Source organism: Phoxinus phoxinus (assembly GCF_949152265.1).
Source record: "Phoxinus phoxinus genome assembly, chromosome: 23".
Taxonomy (NCBI): domain Eukaryota; kingdom Metazoa; phylum Chordata; class Actinopteri; order Cypriniformes; family Leuciscidae; genus Phoxinus; species Phoxinus phoxinus.
In genome coordinates, this window is record NC_136898.1 from 10,854,510 (window position 1) to 10,866,751 (window position 12,242).

At 38.1% G+C, this 12,242-nt stretch overlaps 1 protein-coding gene across 7 annotated transcripts in view; it reads left to right on the forward strand.

Annotated features, from left to right (window-relative positions):
* Nucleotides 1-12,242, forward strand: part of opcml (opioid binding protein/cell adhesion molecule-like) — a 169,771-nt gene that overhangs the window by 137,262 nt on the left and 20,267 nt on the right. For all 7 annotated transcript variants that reach the window (XM_079598664.1, XM_079598663.1, XM_079598665.1 and 4 more), the window contains one exon: nucleotides 1,634-1,759. In XM_079598664.1, coding sequence (XP_079454790.1) covers nucleotides 1,634-1,759 — 126 coding nt within the window. The remainder of the gene's footprint in view (nucleotides 1-1,633; nucleotides 1,760-12,242) is intronic.

Here is a 12,242-nt window from a genome sequence, read left to right on the forward strand (position 1 = left end):
TGATGATTTATTTTTGCCAGTTTTGATCCTTCGGCCTTGTGCCACACACACACAAACACACAAACACACAAACTGACCAAAGCTGTAGTAACTCATGAAACTTGGTCTTTTGAAGTATTTTCAATTTTATTACAGGCAGAAAATGATTGTTCTGCTGTAAAAATTTAATTAGTCCCATCAGGACTTTCCTCCTGCTGTTATGATTTGATAGATACGACACAATTGTGTCATACACTGGTGGCTTACGTGGATAACTGGATTTATTTAAAACAAAATTAATTTATGTTTTCCATTACACATTTGTCCGAATCATTGCCATTAATATGCTAAATATTTAATGTCATGTGAGCAAATCAGCAGAAAAATTGCAGAAACTTACTGGAAGTCTCTGACCTCAGTATCTGTATTAGCAGATGTGTTGTGCGCGCAGTCCAGGCTTCTTTTGCAGGTCAATTATTCAGTCATATTGGAGTGTGTATGTGCATGCTGGTGTACCTGCGTGCATGTGTGTGTGTGTGTGTGTGTGTGCGCGTGACCAGAAAATTCTGGTGCCTGCGTGGATGCTTCACTAAAACTTCAGTAGACAAAATTTACCATAAAATATTTACTTTTCCAGCAAACATAGATAGCAGGCGCTCCCGTGTGAGGCAGGCCTGATAGGACGCCAACTAAATAATATCTCTCTGAAATACTGGCTGGCTGGTTTATTCAGACTAAAACATGGAACACAGTCAAGGAAACTGACAGACTGTCTGGGTACCATTTCCAGTTTCAGTCGAGTTATAAACAACATTGCCTTAACAGAGCATGACCTGCTCATCCCATCACGTCAATCAAGCGGCGGCGTGTAATGCTGAGGCACTAATGCGTCGTTCTAATGAAGATGTATCTAAGTTTAAAGAACCATTTGATTGACAATATGAAGTAAGAAATGTACAATCAATTCAAATAGTGTATTCAAAGGTCAGAGTTCAAAACTCAAGGTTGGGGTAACAACACTTTACATCAAATCAATGTTAGAGGATAACCACCGAATTGAAATGTTGTCAGAATTTTTGGAAAGAATCTTAAAATCATATATCATACACCAATCTCTATGAGATTTGATTGTTATGACTGATCATGCACAAACCGACCGGGTCTTTTCCAGTTGATCTCAGTCAGTGTATACAGACGGTGGTTAACTTTTTCCCTGCCAGCTTATGTTGCATTATTCTTTGTTTTTCTGTTGCTTTGTACACTGCTTGTATTTTGTTTGTTTTTCTTTATAAAATCATACAACCCAATAAAATATGAATAACAGCATGCCCTGGAATATTGTTGCAAGACTTTTGCATAAGAATTTTCTAGGGAACACAGAAAATGCGGATGTAACTTGCATCTGCTGCTTTGCAAGTTGCATAAGTGAACACAGTTCAGACTTACACATCTATTAAATCCTCCCCATAGGACGGAATAGTGAAAAATACACTCCTGATCAAAGCGACTTCAACAATACATCGAAAACATTCTCTGGGTACTGATGATGCTCATTGATGATTAATAGAGCCACAATGTTTTTTTGTTTTTTTGGCAAAAGTTTTATCAAATGTGTGATTACAATGTTGCAATATGTTTTTTGTTTTTTTTGCAGTTCCTGCCAGGATTGTAAACATATCCACAGATGTTTCAGTGAACGAGGGCAGTAATGTAAGCCTCGTGTGTCTGGCCATCGGAAGACCTGAACCCACCATTTTGTGGAAATTCCGTTCTTCAAAAGGTAATGTTTGACTTTAAATGAACTCATAAACACTAATCCTGCTTAATTTATGTGCAGAAGTCTTCCTTCATGTTGCAGTGCTGTTTATAGAAAATTGGTTATCATCTTGACAATTATATTTCTTAAAGGGATAGCTGACCTAAAATTAATATTCTGTCTTCATGGACTTTTCTCCTTTTGTGTTCCACGGAATAAAGAAATAAAGACATACATGATTGTAATGAAATAAAAGTAAAACAAAATTCTATATTGAAGATGGTCGTGGGCTGAATTCATAGGGCTGAATTATATCTTGTTTCTTGAGAGAGATTACCTAATTTTGGTATGCAAAAGTTTTTATGTTAATATCTCATTTTCTATTCATCAGTAGGTTGCAGCTCCACACATCAACCTTTATACTTTCCTTTCAATTAGATATTTAGAAACATGTACAATTTTAGTTGAAGAAAGTTAATCTAGGGCAATTTTTTTGAAGGGGTTTTGGATCTGACATCAAATAATGTCAAGCAGTCTCAGCACAGCTGAGTAAATCCCTCACGTTTACTATGTATTCATGTCTTCCTCCACTACCCGACTTCCAGGACACTGGCTGCATTTTAATTCATCTGTTATAATGGAAACCATAGCTGTACAACGTGTCAGGCGAGAAAAGAAAAGATTCAGCCGGCAAAATCACTTTGCAGAGAAAGCAATATAAAAGTCTGTGCACGGGGTGTCATTTAATGTCAGCCAGCTTGCAGGAATAAGACGTTATCTGTGTTGACATTTATGTGTAAGGCCTAATGAAAGAAATAAGATGTGAGGGATGTTTCTTTCTCTTTTCTGTCAACTTTTACAGCTAAAGTGAAAACCTGAATATTCATTTTTCTGGATTGTTCAGCGGCTCCGTTGACATAGCTAAATGTTGATCTTCTTCAATCACAGAATCCCAAAGATAAACTGAGATTTGAGTATCTAAATAAAAAGAATTGCACAATGGATCATTTGAGATTGAGACGGCAGCCACTGATCTAGAGTCAGCTTGTTCCATCCAACTTATAGTTAAGGTTAGGATTTGGGTAGGACAAACTGGTCCTAGACCAGCAGTTATTGCCATTGATGGTTCTATGAAGAACCTTTGGAACCTTTCGACTGCACACAAAGTTTAAAGTGGAAAAGGATTCTTAAGAAAATTCAAATGTTCTTTACAATAATAATAAAATAAAAATTTTTTTTGAGAACTTCGGGAAACTAAAAATGGTTCTTCAATGGCATCGCTGTGAAAATCCCTTTTTGAAACCTTTATTATTTATCACAATGCACCAATCAGAAGTAGCAGAAAGAAGACTGAGAAATGATTTCACATCTACAGTAAAAGGAAAATATAATCATCAGGGATTTGAATCCAGACCACCATAAACATTTTATATCACTATTTTTTTAGCTCATTGTGCAATTTAAATGTTAAAACATCTAATGCATATCAAGGTAAAGTGAAAATCAACATATATCATTTAGATTATATAGCAGACAATAGTTTGTATTATGTGCTTAAACCACATGTTGTGATGGGTCGGCCCAGAGATGTATTCTCAGTGCATCCGTGGAAAGACTAGAACGATCCTAACAGACGCATTAGTACTAGAATTATCTCGAGGGTCGGTGCAAAGCAAAGCAAAGCACAATAAATCAGGACTCGCGCTCGTTGTATGTGCGTAGCCTGCATGTGATAGTATTTTGACCAGCTGAGAACTAAAATGTGTAATGGAGTCAAAACAGGATCAGGAATCCCTCCGCCACACACACAAACGTGTGATCTGCTGCGAGGAGATGCAGTTTTTAAGCCTGTGATGGGCAACATCGCGACTATGACGAAAAAAAAAAAAAAAAACTATATGCTTGAGCATTCTGTCCTTTTTAGGCTCTCATCTTCCTGTTTTTGGTTCGTTTACATGTCCTTGTTGGGTTCACACTTATTTAAATAAACCACACTAACAGAGCAATCGCAGCAGGGTTCGTTTTAATCGAAGCAAACATACCAAGTGTGAACACACATTTTTTTTTAATTATATGATAATTACAATTACTTTGGAGAACCAAAAATGTTTATTCTATGAAAAACCCCTATATTGGAACCTTTATTTTTTAAGAGTGAAAAGCGTACATTGGGAACGTTCCATGGATCTTAAAAGGTTCTACATGGAACCGTAAATGTCAACGTCGACAGAATGAATCATGAATAATTTGATTGATTAATAAATAAAATTGACATTTAGAAGGTCTTTCTCGTTTACAGCAGAATAAACAAGAGCTTGGCTTGCAGCTTGCGCACGTGCGCTGTTTTCTGACCAGCTCTGAAAGGCAGAAACGAATTAAGCCGTTTTAATGTCAAATTTGATAAATGTTTTAATTGCATTAAACACACGTAATGGCGTAACACTTGTTTAACTAATCTCATAAATTAGCATTTAAATAGGAAATGTTGCCATAACACATATTGCATCATTTTTGTGGGCCATTGAATTCTTAGTTTGAACTGATTCCATAACCTGTTATGTTGGCAAGATAAATCCAATTGCTATTGACAAACATTGGCATGAAAAGATGTCAGTACATGAAAGGCAGTTGCATTCTTCAGAGTATGTAATACTTTTCTGGAAACAGAAAATGCATTTAGAAAAGTGCTTATCAAATTGTTTGAAGAATGTCTTTGAGTGCACTGCACTGACATTGAAGATAACTGATTTTTTTTTTCTCAACGTGCAGTGGAAAGTTCAAGGCCTTTAATTTGGCATTGTCAAGATTTGATTGGCATGCTGGTAGCACCGCGGTCTGATATTGTGGTGTTCTTATTGAATGGCAATCATACTGTTATTGCAGTGCATACCATTTGCAGAGGTAGAGCTGTCACGGGCAACAAAGAAAGCATTGTATGAAAAAGTTGAGATGTGAATTCGCTGTTATTTTTCTACTGTGCTTGCGCGATGAACATACGGATATATCCTCACTCGGATGAGTAAACTTGTCTCGCAATGCTTTGTAGCGGGGTGTCTAAATGCATGCATGCCATGCACTTGTACAGCGATATTTGCACGCCTTTAATGATAATTGAATTAGACGGATCTGCAGTTACACGATGCAGCAATGAAAATTGTGTTTTCAAGTGGCCAGCTGTTGTAGTTGTTTTCCGGTTCTTCATTTGCAGCATATGGCAGACAGGATTTGTCCCCTACAGATGACATTGCACCATTTGGCACTTTAGAAAATGGATTTGCACTCATCATGCGCAGTTTGTGAGCACCCACAGGCTGCCGGTGTCAGTGGGAATATCCCACTCTAATGGGTTTAATTCTGAGGGCTCCTGTCTAACTTGGCGGGTTCTCACACACTCACACAGAACTCTAGAAAACCAGTGAGCTCTTTAAAGGAAATGTACAAATGTAGACAGTTGCACATGTGTGAATAATATGAATACTGTATAATTTGTGTTCTAATGATGTTTAAAATGTACTCAAAATTGCACATAAACAAGGTCTGGAGCTGCACGGAATAAGCATGTTTTTTTTTTACCCTAAGGCTAAAGTTTGAAATGCTGACAACATGAACTTGCTTTCATGCCCACTTGAACATTAGTTGATCAGTCTGGAAGGTTGTTTCTGCTTCAGTAAGAAAATAAAATGTAACTTTCTATCTCACAAATCTAAATTTATATATGACAGTTGTGACTTTACATCTAAAAAATTTGACTTTGTCTCATAGTTACAACTTAAGATCTTACAATTATGATTTTATGTCTAACAAATGCAACTTTATATCTTATAATTGTAATTTCTTACAATTGTTACTGGTTCTCACATTTTCAACTTTATATCTCACAACTTCAACTTAATATCTCACAATTGTGACTTTATATCTTATAAATGTGACTACGTCTCAATTGCAACATAATATATCACAAATCTTACCTTATAATATAATCACATTATGACTTTACGTCATCACAACTGCAACTTTATATCTCATATTGTGACTTTTTATGTGAAAAAAATAATTTTTTTCTTAGATGTTCTCTCTCTGTGTGTGCAGTGGTAAGATTGAAACCATAAAAGCCATTGTTCATGAACAATGGCTTTTGTGGTTTCAACCTTATTTCAATGAGTAATCATCTTACCCTTACATATTGGGTTGAAATTGTTTTATTGCAGTTCTTGGATCACATATATATTGAACCAAATACTATTAAAGTATTCTTCATGCTGATATTCAGAGATTTTCTACCAGCATTGTTGGATTGCCCTTTAAACATGTTACGTTGTTTTCTCACCCCTTGGGGGGGAAGGGGGGGATCTCATTATTTTATAGCCGCAAAAGAAGGTGCTTCATTTTGCTTTTCCTTTCTTGTGTTGCATCCAAATATTCAGCAAGAAACTAGCCATGCGTCAGTGGCGATGTCAAATAAGGCTTGTTGTCTGCAGATGAGGTTGTCTGAGGTAATGCAGGCTTAGCTCTGCTTCCCCGCGGCCACGCGTAATGGCTCGGAGAAAAATGAGAAGCCAGTGCCTGAAGAGGAAATGGGGGTCAAGGGGAGAAATTAGCTTACACGCAGTGCCAATGTTTCTCAAAGGCACGTCAAACCGCGGCCGTTTTTCAGCTGAGAAGCGGACAGGTGTGCGAGACCTCCCCTCCATGCTCTCTGTGCCCGGCCACCTAAATCACCAACCCAACAAACTCAGCTCATTCCACCTGAACTTTGATCATTAATAATTCAGAGGTGGTGAAACGGCCGCCGCCTGTGTCTGGAGTGTATTTTGCGTGGAGGCGATGGAATCTCATTTTGCCTGACATGATTGGTCTCGGAGGGTTTCTCCGTGTGGCAGCCCCCCTGTGAAGCCGTCGGATGGAGCGTCAGCCTGGAAAACTCGGCAACGCGAGTGCTTCATAACAGCTTAATAATGTGTCATCGTGCGCTGCTCCTATGAGTCCGACTCTGACTAATTTTTAAACATAGCTAATTCATCATTGCGTGTCCCTTTGTAAAGCCTGTTAAAATCCCTTCATGGGCTTTTGATTCTGAGACTGCAACAAACAGAGGAGTTTCTGTGGCAAGATGTGAGGCTTGTCAATCTGTTTTCTCTCTTCTGACTGCCTACTGCAAGCTGAGAGAGATTTGGAGATTAGCGACTTTTAATGTGAGAAACATTACAGTTGTATCTAAAATGAGTTTTCTTGACAGAATTAACATGTACTGCTTGGTAACTCTCATTATTGCTTGCAGAATAAAAATGAACCTAAAACAACATCTATTCAAAATCAGATCAGTCGTAGTGTTTGTGAAAAGAGATGTGTTTTAATTTACCAGGAAATTCTGTTTGAGCTCTGCTGACAGCTTTTGTATGGAAAGTGAACCCAGGGTATCTGAAAATCAGTGTGTGACAAAAATAATTGCAGCAAATTATGCTTTCTTAGTCGTTTGACATCATTGTACTGTAATTGTATTTCAAGAGATGCCCTGTTGTACATTTAAACACACATTATATATAATATATAATAGTACTATTTCAAGTTCAAGATGGAAAATTAAAGTTCAAATACAAAAAATGCTTCTGTTTATCTTTAGCCAGACATTTGGTCGATAACTTTGCATCCATTTCTGCAGCGTCAAGCCAAGTATGCTTGCTCATCTTAAAATTTCATTGGTGCAAAGTTACACTCCGCAGAAATGTGCATTAAACCTCCGATATCTTCTACGTAGCAGGTTTGTGTTAAATATAGACAGATAAATTGCTTGTCATGAAATGTGTCACATTACACCTGGAGAAAACTTTCCTAAAGAAAACCACATGCCAAAATAGTAACATCTGTGTGTATTCTTTGAGTTGCTTATTAAAATAAGACGTTAATTGTTGAATGCAGTGAATGATTTAGCATTTTTCACCAGATTTTTTCAAGTTTAAATGTAAAATTTAGTGTAAACCTTGCTGCTATTTTGTTTCTAATAGCATTTTATAAATTGCTTAGTCCGATTTTTAACTCAATTCTGGTCCACATTGCAGCTTATTCTAGCCAAGCACCTTCTATTGAGACTGCAAGAGACCATTTGACCTACATGTACAGTGACCAACCACAGTTGTTATTTTTCCTGAAGGTTTAGGGATGGATGATTCTGAAACTGGACAAACAACCCAAATGCTCCCTGTAAATGTCATGTTTACATGTGAAGTAGTCATGTACTTTATACTGTTCATACTATTTTCTCCCAGCTCCCTCTGCCCTTTGAGTCACCCCGTGCTTGTTTTAATTAGACTTTGAGGAAGCAAAGCTGCTTATTGATTGGTCATTGTTTTCGGGAAAGGTCATACATCTAAATTAGAGTGGATGTGAGAGCTGATGTCAGATCTCAGATTAAGTTTTGATGCTAACAGGGGGAGTAGTCGGGGATGAGTCAGAGAAGTGTAGGCTGATCAATGTGGCGGCACCAAAGCCCATCGTTAAAGGCAGAGGAGGCTGAAATAAATGACTGCGTGATTTGAGGTGTTGGAGGCCTCTCGGGGTGAGCTGCGAGATTGGGAGGTTGCAGTCATTTTGTCCTCCGATGTCATTTCACACTGCTCAGTGAACACATTGCAGAGCACTGTTATGCTACCATACACTCTAAAAAAATGCTGGGTTGTTTCAACCCAATTTTGTGTAAAATATGGACAAACCCAGCCGTTGGGTTACATTTTTATATTACATTTTTAACCCAACATTTGGGTTTGTCCATATTTTACCCAAAATTGGGTTGAAACAACCCAGCATTTTTTAAATGAGCCATATTGGAGTTTGTACATACAGTCAGACTGTCTGTCTGTATAATTTTATACAGACTGTATAAAATGCACGTAAAAACTAATTAACGCGTATAAATTGCACTAGAGACGTGCTATAGAGACGCATTTTCATGAGATCAGGCTGATCATATAATAGTGTAAATAATAACACAACACAATCAATGCTCTCTGTGATTGCTTTAATCTGCAAGAATATACACAATTCAATATATACAGTCTATATAACACTTCAGTAGGAGTCTATGGCAGAGACCATTGATTTTAATGTTGAGTTAAGATCAATTTTCATTGGACAAGAGGCTCTAATCTTTGGATCTCTCCTAGACACCTTTCTTCACTGAGTTACAGTGATGATTACAGAGGCAGATTGTCAATTAATAAAGATATTTTCATGTATTTATTTGCACAATATTATGTTTTGGCACCAAAACACTTCCATTGTGTATGATTTTAAACTAAAGCATTTTGATGTTTGCATCACAGTTCCATATAGGGCTTTTCATACTTGAAATGTATTTCCAGACTGTGCTGGAAATACAAAGTTCTGTCATGAAACAGATGGCGAAGGCTGATAGGTCCTTAACTCAATCTGCTTGCAATCACATCATTCTCTATAGGGCACGGCCGATTGGTTCCTGCTCTATCAGTAGCCAATGATCTCGCTGCTCAACCTTCAAATACTTGGTCAGCATTTGCTGTAGCAGTGCAGTACGCTTTCAGAAACCCTCCACCTTCCCCAGCTCCACCTGTATGGATCTGCATGTGTGCTATATTGTACAGCAGCAGAAGCATGTTTTTCTTGCTCACAGCAGTGTGTCGTGTATGTATCGGCAGTAGTAAGTCCCGTACCTGCTCTGCAGCAGCAGCAACAATAACCAACAGCAGCGTAGCAGATATATTCCACCATGACCAAATATATCAACATTGTCATATCCATTACTATGCCAAACACTCCAAAAGTTGTCATGACAGAAATACCAACATTGGATCAACCAATGGCTTGAGTTTGGGACTGGACTACCAATCCCAGAAAGGGATGTTTTTTCAAGGTTGTTACAAAACAAATATATTTTTTAGTTTTTATCTATTTTATTATTTTTGCCATTCTTTTTTGTGGTGCTAGTGGTGCTAGTGGTACATAAATGATGCACTACATCTTTTAGGAATTTAACTGATTAGTGATCATTTACAAAGCAGCTTTTAAAAAAAGCACAAAATAAAATAAAAAGATCTTCATACATATTTTGCAATAGACAAGACAGATATGTAAAAGAACATCAGCAACACATTTTAAAAGCACCAGGTGCAACTACTACTACTACTGTTACACCAGCTCCCCCACACTTCATCTTTCCACCCAACTCCCTCTTTCTTTGAGTTATCTACGAAATGGCTAAACTCAACACCACATTGGCTAAGCAGAAGAAAAGCTTTGCTTGAAGAGAAGCTGATAACTATCAGATGGAGGTGAAGGTGTTTTCTAAGGTTTGCGTCATAATTATTGTAGTTTCTTTTTGCACCAGGCTCCAGGCGCAGAGTGACCTCCGGTGAGCGGCCCCAGGATAATTGTGTAGTTATTTTGTGGTAATTAGGGCATTGTAAAATAAAGCGTTATCATTTTTCCTCATAACCTTCCTTTCTGCTCTGCTGAGAAGGTGTGATTGTATCACCATACATCAAATTAAACTGTCCCCATTCTGTCTGTGTCTAGAAAGCCCAGCCAGAAAAGTGGAAGTAGTTTCCTGGCTCAAAAAATATTTTCATTCCTTTTTTTCCCACTTTGAAACCGGATGTGGGTCAAATGCGAGTATGAAACCAAGCACATGTAGTCTTTAAAGTAGAGGCACTAGAAGGAGCAGAAGAGGCTTGTTTACCTTCATTGCTGCGTGTGTGTGCGCGCGCGTGTGTGTGTGTGTGTGTGTGGGTGGTTGTGTGCATGTTCATATATACATTCGCTCTCACCATATATGAGTGGGTTATACAGTATGTGGGCCAGGCAGTGGTAGAGCTCTAATCTCAAGTGCTCTGTTTTCACAGTTGTCATATTGTTTCTTTATCTCATTATCTGTCCTTTTTCAGTCTAGCATTATTCTCTTACCGGCTAATTAAGTAAACGCTCCCTTTACAGCTACAACTCCGAATTCAATGAGATTTCATTTAAGCGCTTTAACGGCACGTTTCTGCCTACCAGGTACGACTGGTGTAGCAAATTGGTTTAAAGAGAAATCATTTGGATTACTTTTATATCTCCATAATTCTCACTGTGTTCTTACAGGGTTTTGTATTCGCCAAAGAGATTTAGCATAATACGGCCTCATTTTACATGCCACAACACTGAGAGGATCAACACTGGAAATACAGAAAACAACCGACAAATGCACTGTAAGTTTCACTGGTAAGTTGGTAACTAAGAGCGATAAAATAGAAATGCTTGCAAATAGTACATAAATGTCTTTGGATCTTAATAACTATAAGGTTTGAATCAAAAGTCCAATTACACAAGCTAGTGTTTTTTTTTCTCTCTAGCAGAGGTTTTGTATAGTTTCGAGCAGCCATATTACGTAAGGATAATTTTGTGAATTGCATCCTCCAAAATAAAATAGCAGTATCATCAGTTTTGCCTCAGCTCTTGGGTAAACAAGTGAACTGCATAAAAACACTGGCACTCGTTCAGAAAAGAGGAAGCCGTATAATTAAGGAGATTGTAACCGAAAGTTGCTTTTTCTTTTCTCATAAAAAGTTTGGTCAGGTGAATTCACATTTTGAATTCATATATAAAACCTCAGTTTACAATATGCCAAAATAAAATAAAACTCAGCTATGTCCTAGAGGCTATTGTTCAGTGAACTGTATTTTTTTTTTCTTGCAATCGGAAAAAAAATGAGCCCTGATATATTGAAGGGCACAGGTAAAAGTGACATTTATTATAAATTATGTTTTATTAAATAAAGTTCGGGAGGAGCATGGGTTTATGTGAAGATTGTTTAAATTTACTTAAATTAAAAGTTGTTATATTATTTGTGTGACGTAACATAGATAATATAAACTCTGGAATACTTCAGGCTTTAATATCAAATACTCAAGAAACAGAATAAACGCAGGAGAAAAACGTACTCGGTTACTAACGTAACCTCGGTTCTCTCTAGGAGAGGGAACGAGTACTGCGTCGAAGAACGCTACGGGAAAGATATTTCTTTGTCGAGATTGAAGCCAAAAATTAATCCTTAATTTTGTAATATTGTAAAACGCTTTTCTGAAGCATACAACCTAGGCGGAGCAATACAGCTCACCCATTGGCTGCTCTGCCAGAAAAGCACAGCCTATGCGAGGCCAGGACGCTGACCAATGAGGACGCTTCGCGCCCTTCTGCGTCACCTCCCGCCCAAACAGGCGTGGCCTAGGCCTATAAATACGAGCATAGCTGTCTAACACGCCGATTTTCGTCAATGAAGCGACGCAGCGTGGACACGCACGGCATGAGACGCAGTACTCGTTCCCTCTCCTAGAGAGAACCGAGGTTACGTTAGTAACCGAGTACGTTCTCTTACGTAGAGTTCTCTCGTACTGCGTCAAAGAACGCTACGGGAACCCTATGCAAACCGCCGTGCGTGTTCTTGGATCGACACAGACACCTAAGGGCGCGCGCGCCCTGGTATACAAGCGCCTACCCCAAG